Here is a 22906-nt window from a genome sequence, read left to right on the forward strand (position 1 = left end):
TTGGTAATTGGTGTTTCTTTGTAACGCTGCCTTATAGATGGGAGTTAAATGTGCTACTGAGCGATCATTACATTTTTATTCGTAAAACTTATTGTGCAAAAAATAATTGTATTTTATATTATCATTTAATGTGTTGTATATGTTCAATCACAAGTTTAATTGACTTGAATTTAATATTGCGTCAGCAGGAGTTTGCAATTTTAAACATGTTCAGTTCGCCAATACCTACTTCTGATGATGAAAAAGGAATCGAGAACTGTAAGCTTTAGAATAACGTAATATTTTATCTTTGAAAACCTTCGTAGAAGTTCGTAGATGATAAAATTTAATAGTCACAAATTTTTAAGGGTACATTATGTTATATTCTGAATACCTGGGGAGTTGTTCCGTGGGCTGGTCCTGAAAGGTGCACTTTAATGGGAAAGGTTAGAAATGAGGTCAGATGCCGAAATCCGTTTGGATTGTCATATAGTCATGAAAATTGACTGGAAGTAAAACCAGAAAAATACTTATACAGGGTAAAGTCCCCTTTGGTAACCTGAAACCAGGCTTTTATTGCAGCGCTCACCCTAATAGCGGGCGGTGTGAAGGACATCCTGTAAAAGACCAGAGACAAATATGAACCTTCGAAGTCTGGTGCTGGAGGTGAAAACGGTAGACCTAATAGACAAAATAAAATAACGAATAATTAGAAGGCTTGGAGAAAAATCTCATATGGATTACTATACGGTAAGGATATGTTGTAAACATAAGCTACAATTGGCAGTAATCAATAGTTATGATGGAAAAAATACTATTGCTATATTACCTTCTGAAATTACTTTATAAGAACCTTCAAAATAAAAGAAAATTTATTGTGATTGATAGATTTATCATAGACGTCAATGAAGCTATCCTTTTTCATTTTGGCCAAGCTAAAATAGAGATGATGGAGAAAGTTACTCAAAAAGGCTGAGGGAAATATGAAGGAATCCTTGCCATTGAATTGATGTGAAATAATACATTTAAGCCTATTAACTATCGTAAACTCCGAAAAGAAAATTGAAAACGTTTTTATAGGTGGTCATACCTTTTTTCTCAGACAAGAAAAATAAAAATATATATTTACTTCCAATTTTGTGTGCAATTATGAATATTATTTAATCAGCATTTAAAAGTGTGGATAATTTTTTAACAGCCTTTAACCATATAATGTCTTTTACTAGCCTACTTTGAATAGAATAACTGTCAACTGTCTATAAACAACATTTACGTATAAATACATGCCCCTGCAGTTATGTTGATTCTGCTAACCAAGTTCACGCGACAAGTTTTGGGATATTCTGACGCTTGTTGTGTTTGTGATCAGTTAAGTGTTCAGCGGCAGGGGGACAAAGTGTAATGGCATTCAAAAGCTGCATTTTGTTGTGAATATTGCAGTCTCCGATTGAACCAATTTTTTTAGTATCCGTTTCCCCTTTTTTCGCAAATTCTCAAAGAAATATAATCGATTTTTTACTCCAAAGTTTACTACACAATGCCAATAGTGATTGTTGTGGATGTTTCTTTGTCGATGACAAGACCTGTCACGATATTAGAGACAGGCGAAGTTTTTCAGAGACAACATTTGGCTATTCATGGTATAAATACTATCCTTGATTACCTTGCAGTGCATTCCAAGCTTGAATTTGTGGCTCTTGTAAGTAATGGGTTGAATTAACGGATGAGCTTTAATTTGTTTCCATAGCCAGAACTTAATTTTGCACTGTTTTTTGTTACATAGGTGGCGTTTTCTTCACTCTATGAAATAGTGTCTCCGTTTACAAGAGATTTTGACTTGATCAAAGCGAAATTACAGCAATTAGAAGAGTTCGATAAAACATGTATTGAAACAGCTTTGCACGGAGTCAATTCGTTAGTTTTGGAAGAATGGGGAAGTATAACACCTTGCCAGGTACGTTAATGTTGCAGGCACGAAAAAGTGTTGCAAGTAGCAGTATTCTACATAGTATTTTTTATCTGTAGTGTTAACTTGCGCAACGTTACAATTTTACCAAGTTTACACAGATGAAAGTTGAATACGACTGAATAATTTATTTTAATAATTAATAATACCTGTAATTCTCACTTATCCATGACTTCAATCCAAAGAGTGTCTACTCCTTATTAGAAAGTAAAATCAGCTTTCAGTTAAAAAAATAGGTAGTTACATTAACGAATGAGTTTATTTCAAATAAGTGCAATTTGTACTGTGCTCAATAAATGGATGGATGAATCCGTCCAGGCAGTTTTCATTCCATCTTCACCATCAAAATTCGTTTTAAACTTTTGTGGCTGTTAGCATATCCTTGTATTATAGTTCTAATTGCCGGGTAAATTTCTGTGTACATTAATTTCAAGAAATAATTGTGTGAGCTTCAGAACACCTTAACACATATTTGTATGATTTAAAAAAATGATCAGTTCTTATTATTTTAAATTATTAAGCTAATTCACTGGGGTCATAACTTGATACTCTCTAGGTCTTTGTTTGATTGACTCTAGGTCTAGTTGTGTTAGTCTCCTATATGTGGTTTTAATTTTGCTATTATTCTTTCCGGTTTTCATGCAGTGGATTTGACGGATGCATCAGACATTTTATTTAAATCATTAAATTCCTGAAATCCAAAGAATTTTCAAGTATCCAGTTAACCAGAAATGAATTTATAGCAAAAGGGTTCCTCAATACAAAAAATGCTCAGACCTAAATAATCAACCAAACATGCCATCATACCCTCCTTGTCAGTCCCTTTCAAGGCAGGTTTTGTCAAGAAATTCTTGTGTGTAGTTTATGATAGGAAATGGTGTCTGTTACTCTCCTTCTTATCCCATACTGCCCTTTCTATGCACATATTATTTCCTCTCTGCCACCAATGCATTGTTCAATGCACACTCAGTTCCTGAAACTTCTAGGATGCCTTGTTTTGAGAATCTCTGCGGCCATATTCTCCTGCAATTTTTTCAGGCTATGCCTTCCTTTCAATTCACTTATTCTACTCTCACTTTATCTCTTTGGTGGCCAGACCATCATAGATCTTCCATACTGGCACATTTAAAGTATTTATTCATGCATACATTCCTCACGCTATCCCTCCTATTGTTATTGCAAACTCTTGCTAAATGCCATATATCTACTAAATTAAGTCATCATTTGTGGTTACCTAGGTGCTCACAATTTCCACTTGGATACAATGTGGGGAGAAGTACACTATATATTCTGCCATGTTTGCCCCCTATGACAAAGTCATCATTTCATGTATACCATGTACTACCAGCTGCTATTTTGTGTGCAATGGCATGTATTTTAATATCTTCATTTAATACTATCATCATTCACAAATATTAATCCAAGATCCATCAACCTTTTTAACAATGTCATAATTTGCCCTCACTATGTAATCATTTTTCCCCCTCTCCTCATGAAGCACAACTACAACTACTTGTGCTGGATGCATTTGCTCTTTCATATCTTGTGAATGATTTCATGACGGAGAAAATATGTTGGCTTCAAATTTATCTTTGTATAAACATACGAAAGATAGATGTATAGGCATGACAGGCACTTTCATTACAGTGAGAGCAAAACTGTTCACATAATGTAGATGATTAATATCCTTTGGATTTAAAATACTATATTTAATGTGGAATGTAAAGAATCCCATAAACCAATACTGCATTATGATAAGGAATTTCAATGGCAAATTACATTAAGAATGTCAAACTGTGTCCTTGAGGTTCTAAGGCTGTAGAATGCTAAACCTATCATTTGCCAAAGCTAACAGTATAATGCTGACCACTAGTTGAAGTAAAATAATGTTTAATGTTAATCTCGGGGTTCATGGAATAGGAATTTCATTTAATAACATCATTTGAGTTTGATGGAGCCATTGTTTTTGACTGAGATTGTAAAATTTGTATCACATGAAAAAATGAATTCGAGGAAGTTTGCATTAAAATAAATTATTGTTTTATCATTGAGGCATGTTTAGAAGGAATTTGGTCCTAATTTTGAGCCCTGATGTTTCTTTTTCTTATAGTAGGGTATAGATAAGACTAAAAATTGTTATTGTTGAGTGCTAGAGTAGTCCACTGTTGTCTGTTGGTGAGATATTACTTGAGCCAGTCAATGAATGCAGTAAATTAGTACAGTACGACTGTAACAACCTTAATCCGATTCCCTGTTGGTTGAATTTAAAGTATAGAGGAGATATAAAAGAATATGTTAATTAGCATAAACTATTTATTTTTCTTGTTCCAGGTTATATTGGTGACAGATGGAACTCCTGGAGTAGGATCAGTGTCCCTCAAGAATCTACTTAATACCCTTAATCAAAGGGAGCCTGCATCACCATTTCCTGTGCCATTCTCTTTTCCTGCTAAACTCAGTGTCATGTGCATATCATCTCAGGATGACGTTGGCTTGCAAGTTGGTCTTCCCTTGTACCAAAAGCTAGTAGACCTGAATGGTGGTGAAGGTGGTGTTTACATCCCAGAAGGAAATCTGTCCATTAAGGTTTGCTGTTACTTCACATTATAATAGTTTGAAGTTCACTGTAATCAAACGCCATTTATTTTTATACCGTTGGTGTTACACCTGATTACCTTCTGGATACGCATCAACGCTGGTGAAATTTGTGTTGATCTTAACTCATATGTAACTAATTCTTTTACGGTCTCGCCCAAAAGGGTAGAGAAACTTTATAAAATTCACACATGAACAATGAAGTTGTGAATAAACCTCACCAAATGCCACTCATGCATGATCGAATTTTGCATAGCTGTACTGTACATAAATAAGTCATAGTGGCTGATCCTTGCTCTTGATGAGAAAATTGGCAGTATGGAATGAAATAGAGAAGATCCACAGATATGTAGAGTAGTAAAAGTCCAGAATTTGAAGGTACTACGTATACATTGTCTATATTATACTTCTTTGGACATACTAAGCAAAGCTAGCCTTAGTAACAGCTTCAGCAAAGCTTGCATGTTCTGAGGCTGGTTCTAGTTCTCCAAATAGAATGAGATTTCAAGCTTGTACAAATTTAGTATGCACTGTTTCATGATTTTGAATTAAGTGACCCACCGAGTTCCCTAGCAGTCAAAACATTCTTTAAGTTAAAGCTGAGTAGATCAAAAAAAGCTTATACATAAAGTATAAATTGATTGTGTCATTGAGTTACCTCGAAGTTTAAACTATGTTATTATTACTCATTTATAAATTTCCTACTTTTGCCAGTTTAGGTTAATGTAATTAAGCAATAATTTCAGCTGGTGTTGTACTGAGCAGCATCTAGCAGGTGCTTATAATTGCCCAGTTTATGAGTTCTTGCTATAAATCCAGATGAAAATGCAATCCAGATAATTGTTCAAATTTATATTATGTTCTGTTTTCTTATTGTTGTTTAATGGCATGAAATTTATAGAAAATATTTTTGGAAAAGCACCCAATGCATTGACAATTTCAGGCTGAACACCACTGACAGCTAATACATGCATAGTTATCCATCAAAGTAAAATTACGAAAGATTTTCCCAGCATCATAAATAGCTCACATGTCATTCAAGCATCAAATTTTAATTGTTCCAAAAATTGTGACAAAAGATGTGAGCAATTATGTCTTATATGAATAATAAACAATGATGTGACCCTCCCTCATTTCACTCCCCTCATCTCAACCTCCTCACAGGTTCCTTCACCACTTGACAAGAGTGCTACCTATGGGGCTACCTAAGATACTTCACATTCAAATTCTTCATACCCCCACCTCCATTGTCACCTCAAACTAGCTCCACTCAGAGTTTACTTCAAGTATCACGTAGGCATAGGCCTATTTGTTCCTGCCCTTCATCTGCCTTCCTCCCTTTTTAGCGAGAGTTATCAAATATCTTTGTCATTTCTTGAATGGGTCTGAAAAAAGCTACAAAAATTGAGGACCTCATGTACACATGCTGAATATAGTATTCTATTTCACATATTATTTATTGGTTGTTTGGGGAGTGACTTAATGGAATTTATTTATTTTATAATGATAACCTATAACTTTGTAATTCAAAATAATTTTATTTAGACAAAACATGGGCTTCAACGGTCAACATCATCATCAGGTACTGACTGTTACAGACATCCATCTTTATATGTGTTATCCTTAAGTGATAGAGGAATGGGAGGGGAGGAAGGGGACATTGTTGGAAGTGGGTTAGTGAGGGATTGCAATTTGGAGAGCGGTAGAAAGCTGCATGGTCACCCCCACAGGTAGCACTCCTGTCAAGTGGTGAAGGAACCTGGGAGGAGGTGAGAGTAGGTGTACAGTGACAAAAATAACAAGAACATATAAACGTCAAAGATCAAAGAGAAGGTGGGGGAGAGAAGGTATTTGTCTCGTGGGGAGTACATATTCTCCATGAGGCGTACACTGTTTAACATTTCAAATTTAAAGTAATGACCTTGAACCCTGAAACCAGATCATGTCTGAATAAAATTCAGACGTGTAATTACTACGTTATAGTGTGTCATTATTCATGTATTTTAGCAATTTGATGGCAATATAAAAGATTAAAGGTAAAGAATGTATTCCCTATTACAAGTCTCAGGAAACAAAATATATATTGGCTTAGTAGTATTATCATTAAATGACAATTTACAGTCATTAGCTCACTCTCGTAAGTCTGTGGCACTTTTTTTTTAATTTGAACTAATAAATGTTTAGTGCTTTTCAGACATCAAATTGTGTGTATTTATGAGGGTTGTCTGAAAGGTTCTCAGAATCGCCACCAGATGTTAGCGCTAGCACAACGAGTTTCCCATGAGGTATTAGGTAATCCTTTATGAGTAACATGTCAGTGCTCTGGGAGGAGATCTGTGGTGTGGATGCCTCTCTGTTGTTGTTCCCATGTAGTGATTTGTGAAGATGGAAAAAATTGATTTTCGAGCAGTGATTAAATGCTTTGTACAGATAGTTAAGAAAGCAAGGGAAATTCATGCTGACTATCTGAACACTCTTGGGGACTCTACTCCTTATTCAACTGTTGCCAAATGGAAAAACGAGTTTGTTTGGTCGAGACAGCTTAGATGATGATTCACATAGTGGTATGTCAACATATGCTACCACCCCAGAAATTATTGGAAAAATGCATCACCCACTGAAAGTGAGAGAAATTGCTTAAGCTGTAAGCATGTCATCTGAATGGGCATATCACATTTTAATAGTGGAATTGGACATGAGAAAATTAGAAGATGTGATCAAAAAAAGACAGCACTGATTTTATAACTTGTTTATTTCGACGGATACAGCTTAATTGAACTTGTCGCCCTCAAAGTACATCCCTTGACTGATGATGCACCTTTGCCAACGTTTCTTCCAGCTCTCAGTGCCTTGTAAGCCGGCGAGTTATTGTGGTGGAAACACCATGCATTGTTTCTTCACATTTCCAGCCTCTCTCGGCTCACGGCGACCCTCAGCCTCTTCATAGCCTTTAAGTATTAATCTTTGTTGACGGTTTGACCTTGAGGGACGTATTTGTAAAGAATCAGCCCTTGCCAATTGAATAAACACACCAGCATGAACTTCACATTGGACCGGGACATGCGAGCTTTCTTTGGTCATGGAGAATGAGGACCTTTCCACTGAGAAGACTGGGCCTTTGTCTGAACATCATGACTGTAAACCCAGGTTTTTTCCCTGGTTACAATGGTTTTGAGAAAGTCTGGGTCAGTATTGGCTCGAGTAGTAGTAGTTTTGAGGGGAGGCGACCGACAGCTAAGGTCATTTGCGCCATAGGGTAAGGACAGGAAAGGATGAAGGGTGGAGAGAAACCCGGCGTCGGCATTAGCCTACTCTTTACGAAAGGCGCCAAGGGGTCCGCGGCTTAACGTCCCATCCGACGGACGGCGTACTCACTCAAAGTGCCCTCCACAAAGCCCCTCAAGTAGGGATCGAGATACCTCTGAAAAATATTCAACACCGCCGGGATTTGAACCCGCGCCCTCAGGGTGGGAAGCCAGTACGTTAGCCCCCGCACCATCTCGATCCCCGTATTGGCTCGATCCAGGAGTTCCTGACAAATGTCCACACATTTTTGTCTCTGTTCATCAGTCAGCACCCATGGGATGAATTTTGATGCGATGCCTATCATGCCCAAAATATCTGTCAAAATTGTCTGACAGGATCCAAAACTAATGGTCACTTCCCCAGCTATCTCCCTAACAGTTAAATGGTGATTTGCCTGCACCAAAAATTTCACCAATTTGACATGGTTGGAGTCTGTCGAATTCGTAAATCTTCATCTGTTGAGGTTCTGCCCAATTTAAAACGACTGTACCACTCTGAGCACTGGTTTCAACTAATAGCTTCATTAGCAAAGGCTTGCTGAATCATTCCAAATGTCTCTGTAGCACTTTTGCCAAGTTTGAAACAAAATTTCACACACCCATTCTGTTCCTCTAGCTCCTTTATTGCTGCCTTTGCACGCGGCAACAAACAGGTTAAGACACATACCGCTGCTGTTGCTGCTTAACGACTCTGCATAAACTATAGCAACATTTCTCGTTTTAGTTGTCAGATGTGTCGCTAGATGGCGCACTGTGTCTTTTTTCGATCTGTTGAATGGTTTGCGCAGAGTAAAATCAGTCCGGTCTTTTTTTGATTACACCTTGTATCTGCTTGATTGGTGACTCTTCACACAGGATCACAAATGCATCAGAATGGAAATTTCTGGACAAGGTTTGACCCGTTTTAAGAGTAGCCAACTAGGTTTTCTGAACCGGTTTGTAGCCATAGATGAAACTTGGGTCCGTTACTAGACCCCAGTGACAAAAAAGCAGTCAAAGCAGTGGAAACATCACCACCACCAAGGAAAGCAAAGGCAATGTGGTCGGCCAGAAAGGTGATGTCTTCAGTTTTCCAGGTGCAAAAGGGATTCTGCTCATAGAATATCTTGCCACTGGTCAAACAATTACTGGACAATACTACACAACCTCCTGGACCAAATTCAACAAAAGATACCCAAAAAAATGCCAGGTTTGGCAAGAAGAATGTCATCTTTCATGAAGACAATGCACGCCCACACACAAGTGTAGTCGCCATGGCAAAAAAATATCTGAACTAAGATATGAATTGTTGCGGCTCCTGCTTAATTCACGTGATTTGGCTCTCAGATTTCCATCACTTCCCCAAGCTCAAAACTTTCATCAGTTCACTGAGATTCTCTTAAAAAAAGAACTGACCACTTAAGTAGTAAGCCTAGTATTTTGCAGGCCAGAAGGAATCTAATTTTCTGAAGGTTTTAAGAAAAGTTTCCCTGAGATAAGTCATTTATTTCAATTCAATTCCAAGAACTTTTCAAATTACCCTCGTATTAAACTATTAGTTAGGGTCCTGGCATTTATGCCCCCATTTTTAATTTACATAAAGTCACAAGTGTCTGTTATTGTATTTTTCACATTTCCTGATGTAGCTCACATAGATTGATTTGGTATGTCCTTTTTGTTTTCAGAGTGTGCAAGCTATGTTTCAGAAGCATGCTGAACTGAATTTTGCATCATTTTATGGTGTTCTAAAGTGTGGGCACTTGTGTTCTCAAATCATCCTTTCACCTGTTCCTCAGGTATGTCGTATTATGTTCATATTTATATTTTTATCATTTTTCTTCGTTCAACATATCACTGCCTGTGCAGATATGTTCATTTGTTAATTTAAAAGTGATAGGAATAGCAGTGTATTTGTATTTATAATTCTTATGTTTTTTTCATTAAATATTAGTCAAATTACATTTCCATTATAATACATCCCAATGATAAAGTGATTAGAAATTCAACTTTTACTAATCCCTAGGGAATGTGAAATTCAAGTATTCATGGTAGTATTGCAGTCATTTTCATGAACCGTCGATAGATTCCCACTAAGTTCTCATATTCTGAAACAAGGCAACTTCGATATTGGTCCAGTTCAGATTACAGTTAAGGAATTTTGATGAAAATGCCACAAAAAGCAGATAAACATGTTAATTTCTCTGTGTTTTTGCAAAATGTATGGTTGTCATAATTTCATTGTTGCACAACATAAGGTCAAAATTGCCAGGGATACATACCTGAGTCTTGATGGTAGAAGAATTAATCGTAATTTCAACATTCACTTTATGTGTGAGGGAAGCTATAAAAAGTGAAGTTTACTCAATACTATATTAGTTTATTTTGCATAAAATGGGAACAAATAAAATTAGGGATATCAAAAGTCACAAACAAAACTATAGGAACTCGGAATAAGGATTAGGGAAAGGGCAAGGAAGCCATGGATTATGTATGAGAGGATTAGAAAGGTACATGAGAGAAGGAAATGGAAGAATATAAATACAGAATTAGGTAGAAGGTAGTAAAAAGAGTTCAATAATAAACTGAAACATTAAATTATTGGGCAAAAAAAGTATGTTGGAAGATGCAGTGCTGGGATATGGAAAGTTTACAGAGAAGGGTGAAATCGGTGTGCTTGCTATAGAGGAAGGTTAAAACACTATTAGGAAATAAGAAGGGAAAATTTGTAATTAAAATCAAGGATAGGTCACGAAATATGTTATTTGAACCAGAGAAGATCCAATTGAGATGGAAGGAATACATAAGGTATTAATATATGAATGTATAGTAAAGCTTTAGGCCAGCAAGGTTAGATATTGAAAGAATATGTGATGTAGATGAGGATAGCTTTGGTCCTTGCTTACTTAATGGTGAGATAGAGGGCATTAAGGAAATTGAAATCAAATATGGCCATAGGATTTTACAACATTCCTGCAGAATTACTTGAAGGGTTTAAGAGGACATGAGAGGAAGAGTTTTTATGGACTAATTCTTAGCATTTATGAGAAAGTAATTTAGCTGAAGGATTTCATCTGATCACTTCGAGTTCCCATCCCAAGAAAGGGAAAGGCAGCCATAATTGAGAATTGCAGAACAATAAGTTTGATTCTGCATGCAGCTAAATAGATTCTCAGGGTCATCAATAAGATGATGGAGAGCAGGGCTAGTGACAACCTAAGGGATGATCAGTATGGGTTAGGGGAGAGGCACATGTGATGCGATTGCAGTAATGAGGTCAGTAATAGAGAGGAACATAGAATCATAGAATACAATGAGGATGTATTTGCCTGTGTCATAGATTTCAAGAAGGCATTTGATAGAGTGAATTGGGTAAAATCAATGAATTTATTGCAAAAAATAAGAGTAGATTGGATGGATAGGAGGCATATGTACAACCTGAACAGGGCTCAGATTGCTCAGGTGTGAGTGGCTGATGAAGAGTTAGGACGGTGAGCAGGGTTAAGAAGAGGAATAAGGACAAGGGTGTCCATTAATACCCTTGCTTCACAACATATATGTGGAGGAAATGATTTAAGAGCCATGGGAAGAACTGGAGATAGGCATTTGGGAAATAGTCATTGGGGAATAGTCACTGAGGAATTCATAAAATCAATTGAATTTGTTGATGATCAAGCTTTAGTTTGCCAGTCTCCAATGGTAGCCAATTCTGCTGAGTGCATTGGAAGGTCGGTGTGATAGGTATGTGAGGAGAAAAAATGTGAATTGAACAAAGGTTATGCAGTTTTCGAGAAAGAGAATGGCTAAGTTAAACAAATGTTAAAATGAGAGGGCAAAAACAAGAGCAGTTGGAACAGTTTACATGTCTTGGAAGTGTTCTGGACCAAAATGGTCCAAGTAGATGGGACTTAAGGAGAAAAATTGCTTCAGGCAAAGATGCTTTCACAAGGATGGGGGACTTGATGACTGGGACATTCTGTAACGATGTTAAGAAAGGTCTTTCCAAAACTTTGATACGTGTAAAGCCTGGTTTTTAATGGCACGGGAACATGATTATTGAACCAGGATTTTAAAATGTGGATGTCAAGAAAGATGGAAAGAGTGAATTGGACTGAAAGGAAAACAAATGAAGGGTTATTTGGTGGTTATACTGTAAAAAGGCAGCATACAAAACATTTTTCCCAGTTTTTGACAGTGAGTGTATGAAAGTGCCTGTAGACATCATTCAACCATCGAATTTATGTTGACTTTTCAATTGATAATTGAATATAATAGGAAAGACAGACCCAAGCACAATCCATTGAAATGAATTATGCGTGAAAATAAAGGCAGTTTTCCCGTAAAGAACGCCTTTTTATTATTCATGATGGGATTTTAAATTTACTTAATCATTATTAATTCTTGAAAAAGTAAAGTAAACTCTTCATTATCTTTTTGTGGATTATCCACACTATTCTCATCTGAAAACTTGAAAATGTTAATAAAATAACAATCAATGAAATAATTAACTGCTTTTGGATCTCCTAAAGACAATTTTTTAAATACAAGTTTAAAATATCTAGGCCTTCTTAAAGTTTTTTTAATATCTCAAACTGAGAAATCATCAACAGTATTCAATCTTTTAATTTAAACATTTTTTCACTATCCGTTGTTCTTTCCCATTCTAGTTGCGCACATATTAATTAGCCCTAATAATGGCATATTCCCCTTCAAGGCGAGCAAATACATAGCTTAATAAGGTAACAAAAATTGAAAAAAATTCACTTTCCATTGCTAAAAAGTGCAAATTAATGACAAGGACTGAAAAAGGATAGTCTCCACATATATCCATTTACAACACAATGATCATATTTTTTTGCATATTTCTGTTATCCGTGTTTGACCATAATCTGTGCTTCATGATGCATTAATTAGCATGGATAATCTAGAGTTCAATGTACATAATATTCAAATAATGTGATAATTATGATGCTCTTATTCATTCAGTTCTAAAAATGAATCTTATTGTAATTTGCTTGACATTTACTCTTCCAGCCATTTAGTAAACCAAATGACTTTGAATCTGTCAAGCGCTCCATAACAGATACCATTGAGATATTAGGATTTCTGGATGTTGCTGATGTGGGCAGCCCTATGGCATATTCCCGGCACCTGGTTCTTCCTATTGCATCTGGAAAAGGTGTGAAGTTACCCTTGGCATCAAAGTATTTTGTAACACTAACTTATGGTATATTTATACCCTGTATGCTCATATTTCTCTTCTCTAGACCAGTTTAACCCCTGGGTTTTATGAGTATCATTGTGTAGAATGTTATATTTTGAGTTATTATTATAGGTTATATATTTTTCATTTTAAAGGTGAAAGTGTGCCGACAGGAGTCAAGGTCGAAGCAGATTCTGAGGATGAGTCTACTGTTGATGATAGTAAAATGCCATCATTCTGTGTTCTTCTTCATGGTGCTCTCAAGGTATATTTCATCTATTACATTTTTTCTGAAATTCTTTTATATGGAAAATCATTATTGTGCTATAATTTTTAATAGAAAGTAGATCTCTTAAATAAAAGAATTCAATTGATCATTTTGACTTTGGAGCTGACTCCTGAAAATTATTTAATTGCATGTCTATTTAATTAAATTGGTGGTTAGAAGTAGATTCTTTAAGGATACAGCATGTTTTGAGCTAAAAGATAAAAAATGATCCCCTCATAATGCTTCAGTGAATGTCTCTATCCTATGTTAACTTTGATCATACCTTCTTATGTTTTGTCCCATGCCTTTATTGTTTGTTCTTTTTTCGTAGTATTTTAGTAATTTTTTCAGTACTATGTGTATGTGTAGGAAACTAAGGAATACTTTTTGAAGATGAATTTTTGTTAACAGGTTGAAAACATGGTTGCCCTTTGTCTTTTGGCAGATGAATGGTATGGCATTATGTATTCTTGGGCTGATAGCAAAAAAAAGTCTAATCTAATGTTGACCATATTTGAACCTGGTAAGTACCTTTCCTGTTTTTGTTTGGGATTCGTTTGTCTTCATTTAGTAGGTATACCCGCTGGTGGGAAATATCCAGGTTGTTTTTTGCACAAAGTGTAAATGGCATTTTATGCTTCATACCAGCCAGCTAAGGCAGTTTTGCATTATGTTATTGCATCGTAAACTAAAGCCCTTAAAAATAGATTGGGCAGACCTTATTCAATGATGTGAAAACTTGTGGGCCAAAATGGTAGTCCTATAAAAGAAAAGAATAAAGTCAGCAAGTAATGACAGTACCATTCAATTAAGTAATGACAGCATAAATGGCATCAATTAGATATTATATTGAAATACCTTGAGTATTTGGTTGAAAATATGTCTTAGGAGTAGAATTGGAGTCCATTTCTTTTGACTGAATTTGTAGCATTACAAACTGATGTTCATTTCAACAGTATTTATTTAGCATCAGTGTGTTCAAGTTTAAAATTTATTTCATGTACTTGGGTTGCACTTGTCATTGTTTAGAATTATATGTTCAATAGATATGAAGTCCGAGCAGAATGTTAGCACAGTCTAAAAAGAAGTTTACACAGTATCATTGGGGTTAGGAGATTTTACCAACGAGGATTATACAGCAGGGATAAGAACCTCATGCAAAAAATGGTTGATTGCATGGCCCTGTGAAGATTTTTTTGGTTGGGACCTCTGCTGGTTAGTTGTCCTTACCTCCTTTAATCCTCTTCTTTCTGCCCCTTCCATGTCAACTTTCCGCCCTCCCTAACACATCTCAATGCCACAAGCTTTGGCTTCGTCTATCCCCTTAGAACAATTAATGATAATCATACCAGAAAGCAGCCTGTGGTAGATGTTAAAATCATGAGTATGAAAGTATGACTGTCTGAAATATATTTGGTGTTACGAAAGATCTTTTCTGAAATGACTTGCACTATTTGTCTTTGCATTGTGGTCATTGATGGACCAAGTCTTCTAATCAATGTGTTCAAGTTGTTTCATAAAATTAATCTTCAAATAATTTATTCTATAAACTTTTTATTTGAGAAAGCAATGTATCAAAGATAGGATTATTATTATGTTTAACTAATTGTTTTGTAAAAATCCATGTGATATCATACATTTTTGTCCAGAAAACAAATAAAGTTTAAGATTAATGTAAGGTTTTATGAAGTTTGTGGAAAAATGTAAGTGCCAGTCATACAAATGCATTGTTTCACTTCACTTGATTCATTTTTCCAAGAATATATATCTACAGTTTCGTTTTAGTGATTAACAGAATTGTCAGAGTAAGATTTAATCAAGATTGTACCTTAGACTGAGTACAGTGTTTCCTTGATAATATTAGATTGATGATTCTAAAAAATACCTTGAATTTCAAGCATTAATCATTTGAAGTAAAATTGTTTTTGAAAGTTAACTATTGGTTATCATAATTTAGTTTGTTTTTTTCACTTATATAGCTCAATATGCCATGTTAATCCTGCACCAGTCAATGGCATAAAACTTAAATATCATGCAATTTAGTTTCATTCTGTATATTTTCGAATTTTAATATGGCTAAATTGTCTTTGTCTTGCATTAACGTTAATTTACTATGATATAGATGACATATAAAATTCACCTTTAAACTAAAACTAAATATATGACTTCAAAAATATTTCTCTCCATTTAACAGGAATCAGTTCTGTTCCTTGGCTTGGTGAGTTAGATAAATTAGGCCCTAGAGATGACTTCATAGCTGCTAACAATGGAGATGAATCCATTTCACCATTTCCCCTAAAGCCAACTGAAAAGCGCAGCTATTCACAAAACACAGTAGTGTGGATCAGGCAAGCTGGTCTCCAAGCAGATATTCTAAAGATACTGCGTCATGCAAGAAAATTACCAGAAAAAACCCAACATTTCTATAAGGTATGATTTTCTTATGTATCAGTTTTAAATTAGGTTGAAAAGAGGTGTGAAACAGTTGAATCTGAAAAATCAAAAAAATTTGGTAGAAGAGGGATGTGTTAGTCCAAGGGTATAGCATTGGACTACTGACTTGAGGGCCTATGGTCAATGCCTGGGCACCCTCTGCTTCACCCAAGCTGTGATTACCAGAATTTCCTGGGTAATCATTGGCGGCGATACAGGGAAGAGAACTGACCCCTCCACCCTGATGTGTGAATTTCACCCACTGTTGGCCTTAGGTGAGCTCTACAGCAACCTATCAAACCAATATACTACCTTGATCAAAAATTTCCCGGAATTTATTCAGAAAATTAAAAATACAAGTTTATTCATCTAAATCTATATTGTCCCCTTCAAAGTAATCCCCATCGACTGCAACACACTTATGCCAGCGCTTGATCCAATCCTCGAAACATTTTTTATATTCGGTTTTCGGTAGGTCCATCAGTGCTTCCTGCGATTTTTCCATTACTTCCTCTCGGCTGCTAAAACGCGTTCCCCGTAATGGTTTTTTAACTCGATTGAACAGAAAGAAGTCACAGGGAGCCAAATCAGGTGAATTCGGTGGCTGTTGGATGGTATTTGTTGCATTTTTCATCAAAAAATTACGAATAATGATATCACTCTGCGACGGTGCGTTATCATGGTGCAAAATCCACGAGTTTTCTGCCCACATTTCTGGTCTCTTTCGGCGAATTGCTTCACGCAAACGTCTCATAACGCCCAAATAATACTCTTTGTTTACTGTCTGGCCTTCTGGCAAAAATTCATGATGCACTACACCGTTGTAATCCATGAAAACCGTCAGCATTGCCTTCTTTTTTGACTGAAAACGACGTGGTTTTTTTGGTCTCGGCTCATTTGGTGAACGCCATTCACTTGCCTGATGTCTGGATTGCGTGTCGTACTCATAAACCCACGTCTCGTCTCCAGTAATGATCCTTTTGATGAATGTGGGATCGGATTCAGCCTCGCAAATCATGTCTTTTGCGACGTCAACACGGTCTCTTTTTTGCATGAAATTGAGGTCTTTTGCTGCTACACGACGGAAACCCAAATCATTAACCACAATGTCTTGGGCGGATCCATAGGCAATGTTCAAGTCCTCCGCTATTTCTCTGATGGTTAATTTGCGGTTATTGACCAACATTTCTTTTACTTTATCAATTTTTTCACCGACTTTCGATGTCGATGGTCTGCCACTGCGTTCATCATCTTCGATTGACTCACGACCACTTCTGAACCGCTCGTGCCACTGGTAAATGACCGTTTTTTTTAGAGAATCGTTGCCGAAACACTTTTCCAACATTTCCAACGTCCGTGCGCCACTAAATCCGTTTTTTACGCAAAATTTAATACAAGTTCGTTGTTGCAAATTTAAATCCATTTCTGCAATTGTAAAAAATCGCCAACACACACAGAGATAGATGTACTCTTGGCTACGTAACTTTTGCAAATGTCAAGTTATGACACTAAGATTTAAAGGGAATATCAACAACAGATGTACCAATTTAACAAAAAAAACAGAACTCAAATCGGAACGATGGGAGCGCCACACGGTGGTTATTCCGGGAACTTTTTGATCAAGGTAGTACAGGTTGATAATTATGGTTGGTGAATCAGAAGTCTGGGCCACTTTATTTTATAACTTTATTGAAATGGTCATGATTCACAAGTCTTAGATTGAATTTCCAGTTGTTATACTATGTAGCTTATTTCAGAGTTTATCTGGTCCTCACATGAGAATTCAGTAAATATCAGGAGATTCAGGAAGGTATCAGTTAGAATATCTTATGGTTAGGAACAGCAAGAGAAGGATACAGTGAGAGAAGGAAATGAAGCAATATAAGCCCTGAGATAGTTAGAAGGAATTTATTTTATTAAGTAATCTACTGGTCAAAGTAGGTTTTGAAAGAACTCAACTACCAAATATTTTGTTTCTCCTAACAAAACACAACCCGACATCCTACTTTACAAGACCCTCATCTCTGTGTACTCCCTTCCTCCCTTCATCCCATCCAACAATTCTATTCTCTTCCTGCCCTTTCCTCATTTGCCTAGCATTCTCCTCTCTGTTACATTCTTCAATATCCCACTGTCGTTCATTATGCTTTTCATCCATTTTTTTCTTCCTTCTTATGATTTCTCTCAACAATCCCCTTTCCTCGCCCACCATACCTAGCACTTCCTCATTTGTTTTCCTTTCTGTCCATTTCACCTTCTCCATCCTTCTCCACCCCCACATTTCAAAAGCCTCCAATCTATGTCTATTCCTCTGCTTCAGTGACCATGTTTCCACACTATACATAACTACGCTTCATATCAAAATTTTTACGAGTCTTTTCTGAACATCCTTACTTAACATCCCTGTCATCAACTCCCGCCTAATTATATAAATTTGAACAATAAACTGAGGAGGAAGCAAAAAGAGTGACAGAAGGGTGGTGGAGAGTACAGTCGGAGGATATGGAAAGTTTACAAAGAAAGGGTGAAATTGGTGTGCTATACAGAAAGTTGAAAACACTGTCTGGAAGTAAGTAGGGAAAGTCCATGCAAAGAATAAAAGATAAGTCACGAAAAATATTAGTTGAAACATTAAAGATTCAAGACTCTTGAGTCTGGATGGTGTGAGTGCGGGATGAAGAGTCCGAATGGGCAGTGTTAGGATGAGGAATAAGGCAGAGTTGTCTATTATCACCTGTGCTTTTCAGTGTATGTACTTTTGGAGGAGGTGATTAAAGAGGCATGAGAAAAACTGGTGATAGGAATGAAATTTGGTGGGGATTTCATAAAATTAGTTGGATTTTCTGATGATCGAACTTTAATTTATCAGTCAGAAAAGGGGTTGCAAGTGTTGTTGAGTGCATCGGAAAATCAGTGCAATAGGTATGGGATGAGAATCATTATAAATAAAACAATGGTTATGAGATTTTTGAGAAAGAGGAAGGCTAAGTTAACCATTAAAATAAGAGGGAAAACCTTAGAGCTGGTGTAGCAGTTTACCCAACTTGGCAGTGCTATGAACCAAAATGCAGTTAGAACTTAAGAAGAAGAATGCCTTAGGCAAAAAACCTTTCACAAGGAGAAGAGAATTGATGACACGGACATTGAATAAAGTTGTTAAGAAAAGATTAATGAAAACTTAGATATGGAGCTTGGTTTTGTACAATGTGTAAACCCAGCCATAGAAGGAAGGGGATGGGCATTGATTGTGGAGGCTTTTGAAAAGGACATGTGAAGAAGGATGCCAACGGTGTAATGGATGGAAAGGAAAACAAAAAAGGAAGTGCTAGGCATGGTGGGGAGGATAAGAGACCCTTGGGTGACTAGGAGATGATTTGATTGACAATGATACATGGTTTGTGTAAAAAGTATCGGGAAGTGTCTGAAAAATAATTTATTTTAGATAATGTTACAATGTCTCACAATTCTTCAGAGTTCATCCCTTGAGCATCGAAACACTTTTGCTAGTGGCTTTTCCACAACTCAAAGACTCCCTTGTAGGTGGATTGTGGAAGGTTCTTAAGGGTACGCGTACAAGCTTCTTTGATGGCATTTAGGGTCCCGTGATGGTGTCCTTCCATGGAGGAATACCCTTTTGGGAATAGGAAATAGTCTGCTGGTGCCAAGTCGGGACTGTTGGGGAATTTTGATGTTGTGTTGCAGAAGATCTTCACAAGCAGATGCTTGACTCTGCTTTTGGTAGTCCATCAAGACCTTTAGGACGAGTTTAGCGCAGATCTGTAGTATTGCCAAATTTTCAGTGTTAATGGTGTGCGCTGTCATCTTATCAATGCCAACACGATCTGCGATCATGCGCTCACTTCACCGACGGTCTAAATTCAGCACTTCACGCACATATTAGGAAAAATTTGTTCCCAATAATTTTTATACGAACATTGTATGTTGACTGTGATGTTACTGTGTGTATGCTGACATGAAGAAGGGTTTGTTGTGGTTTTGGATGTTAGGTTGTGTTTTGTTAAGAGAGCCAAGGGCTGTTCTATAGGTTGTGTCCATCTAAAACCTACCTTAATCAGTATAGCACCAGTAATAATCATTTCATTAGGCCAAGTTCTAAGTTGTTATGTTGTAACATTACTGTAGGATTCCTTACACGTTGATTTAAATCCACTTTCCTATGTTATAGGATTGCAGTTTAACATGACATTTAATTTGCAAATCATAAAGTACAGAAGTTGTTTAAAAGTCCTCTTAAATAACTGCCCTTCTCATTTTAGGGATTTCAATTAATATCTATGTAACTAATATAATAATATCCCTCTTATAAATTCCTCTTCCATAAATGCTGTAACTTATCCCATAAAAACTCTTCCTTCCGTCCATGTTTCTCCCTAATTCTGCAGTAGGTCTGTGGGAATATAATCAACCCTAAAAGCCTTTTTTGGTTTCAATTCCCTTAATGCCCATTTATATCTCAAGTAAATAAACTTGGACCTTAACCATCCCTGTGCACATTATATTCATATTACTAAAAATACACTTCTCAATTCTGAATAAATCATACAACTTGGGTGAGGATGCCCAGAGGGGCTAACCAGAATAGAATCCAGGTTCCCTGGTCAATTCCCCAATGCCCTCTGGACTATCACATTCATGTATAATATGAATATGATAAAATTTTTGGATGTTGAGTAGTATAAGTATGCATGAGCCTCCGAATTTTTACCACATTATTTTACCTAGTAGAGTGGTTCAATTTAAAAAGAAGTAGTATGTGTGGGTCCTAGATGTTGAGCATTGGACTACTGACTAGAGGGCCTGGGTTTGGTTCCTGGGCATACCTCTAGCTACCCTCAGCTTCACCTAAGCTATGTGATATTTTTGGGTACGAGATCTTCCTGGGAAATCATAGGCAGCTCAGGTAAAGGAACTGGCCCCCTTTAATGCCCTGAGATGTGAGTTTCACATGCTGCTGAGATTGGGTATGCTCGCTCGCACCTATCAAACCTACGTTCTGTTTGAAAACTGCAGTATTATGGTTTTATTTTAAATACCTGGAAGATGTGACTCATCTTTGTCGTAGATGCCTCTGTGGTGATTGAGATATAACATCAGAGTTTTGGAGTTGCTCCTGCATGTTCAGGTCACTTCAAACCTCAAGATGCTGAATGTAACCTGAGCAAAATAATTGTCCATCCATATGGAACGAGTGGGCAATCCAAAAACCTTTGTGACCATTGTGACTCACCTTTCATCACATAATTGTACATTTTAATCTAATGGAACACAGCATTTCAACCAGATTTCTTTTGTTCAGGAACTAAATCGAGTCAGAAGAGCTGCCCTATCATTCGGCTTCATTGAATTGCTGGATGGTCTTGCTGCCATCTTTGAAAGAGAATGCACCCTCCTTCCAGGAGAAGCCCATCCAGATTGTGCACTTCAGCTAACTCATGCTGCAAGCATCTTGCGCAAGCCATATAGTCGTGATTTAAAATATAATATAACTCCTCTGAGAACAAAATTCATAAACAATGATTAACATTGCATTTCCTTGTGTATGACATCTTTTGACTATATTAAGTTGAAGTATTATGTGTATAAAGAATAACATTCTTTAGAAAATTGCATGTAATGACATGTGCAGATGGAATACTGTCTCTGTGAGATATAATACATATATTTTCCACAATTCTCTTATATGCAGGTATTGATGTTGTTGTATATATAGCATTTCTGGTTACCTATTTCCTAGTTGTATTTACATACCCATAAAATTTTGTCTTTCATAATTGAGGAAAGATTAAAGATAAGTGCTACAAAGCTGGCAAGACTAAGGACACAGCACTTCACATGTGTATTTTGTTGGAATGAGTTTTTGTTCAAAGAAATGTATCCCAATGTTTGAGTGCATCTCAAAAGCCTCCAAAGTGACCACATGAGGTGAATACAGATTATGCATCTGGTTTTATGTTCTATAATAAGAATTTGCATCTCAATTGGTAAGAGTGAACTGGTTTAGGCTAAGCTGGGGTGGAGACAATGAAACAATGCAAGATGCACAACCTTACAACAAATTTGGTACATTCAATGGATGTTAATGATAGGAGAAGCATTTACCAATTAAATTTTCCGTTAAAAAAATTATTATTATTGGAAATTACTGATTATGGTTGATTTTGGATGGACACAAGCTACACAAAAGTACAGGCACAATTCCTTTGCCTCTCTTAGCAAAACACCATCTGGCGTCCAGCTCTACACACAATAAGTCCCTCATCAATTCCACAGGCTTCCTCCCTTCAATATGTCCAACATGCCTATCCTACTCCTACCCATTCCTCTTTTGCCTAATATTATCCTCTTTATCACAGTCTTTAAAATCCCATTGCCAATCAAAATACTCAGAATCCATCTTTCCTGCCTCCTTTGGATTTCTCCCAACGATCACTTCTCTTTTTCCATCAAACCTGGCACCTCCTCATTCATTTTCCTTTCTGACAACTTCACCTTCTCCACACCCACAATTCCAAAGCCTCCAATCTACATGTACCATCTTGGTCCAATGACTTTGTTTTTTCATGTCGTACAAAACCATTCTTCATATCGAAGTTTTTACAAGACTTTTCTTATCCTTATTCAATGTACCTGTCATCAATGCTGTTCTCCTTGTGAAAGCTTCTTTACCTCATGCAAATCTTCCTATGTTCCCACTACTTTCACCATTTTGGTCCAAAACACTTCTGAGATAGGTAAACTGCACTTGCTCTAGTTTATGAACTCTTCTTTTAATATTTAGCTTAGCCTTTCTCTTTCTCAAAAACCCTCTAACCTTTGTATTGTTTACTATTATTCTTAACCCATATCTTTCTCACTGGTTCTCCAACATGCTCAGCAATACTTGTAACGCCTAGGTTGACTGACAAACCAAAGCTTGATTATCAGCAAATCCAACTGATATTATGGTATCCCTGCTAACTCTCATTCCAATCTCCAGTTCTGCCTCTTTAACCATTTCCTCCACACATATGCTGAACACCACCGGTGTTAATGGATGCCCATGTCTTAATCTTTTTCCCAATCCTGCCCATCTTCACTCGCCCATGCCTCACAAGCCTGAGCAGTCTGAGACATATAAAGGTTGTGGATGAGTCTCCTTTCCCTCCAATCTTCTCCTATTT

At 36.7% G+C, this 22906-nt stretch overlaps 1 protein-coding gene across 2 annotated transcripts; it reads left to right on the plus strand.

Annotated features, from left to right (window-relative positions):
• Window positions 1-682: 682 nt before the first annotated feature.
• On the plus strand, window positions 683-21403 carry IntS14 (integrator complex subunit 14). 2 transcript variants are annotated; one of them, XM_071583741.1, is made up of 9 exons: window positions 683-729; window positions 1763-1933; window positions 4277-4531; window positions 9510-9620; window positions 12856-13000; window positions 13180-13289; window positions 13704-13815; window positions 15487-15722; window positions 21043-21403. In XM_071583741.1, exons 1-9 carry the CDS (start codon window positions 715-717, stop codon window positions 21265-21267), a joined length of 1380 nt encoding a protein of 459 aa, XP_071439842.1. In that variant the 5' UTR covers window positions 683-714; the 3' UTR covers window positions 21268-21403. The 2 variants fall into 2 exon arrangements, with proteins under 2 accessions (XP_071439842.1, XP_071439840.1); XM_071583739.1 differs by lacking the exon at window positions 683-729 and adding an exon at window positions 1367-1678.
• Window positions 21404-22906: the final 1503 nt, after the last annotated feature.

The sequence above is a fragment of the Hetaerina americana genome, unplaced genomic scaffold (genome assembly GCF_022747635.1).
Source record: "Hetaerina americana unplaced genomic scaffold, ioHetAmer1.1.p SCAF_1, whole genome shotgun sequence".
NCBI classification, from domain to species: Eukaryota; Metazoa; Arthropoda; class Insecta; order Odonata; family Calopterygidae; genus Hetaerina; species Hetaerina americana.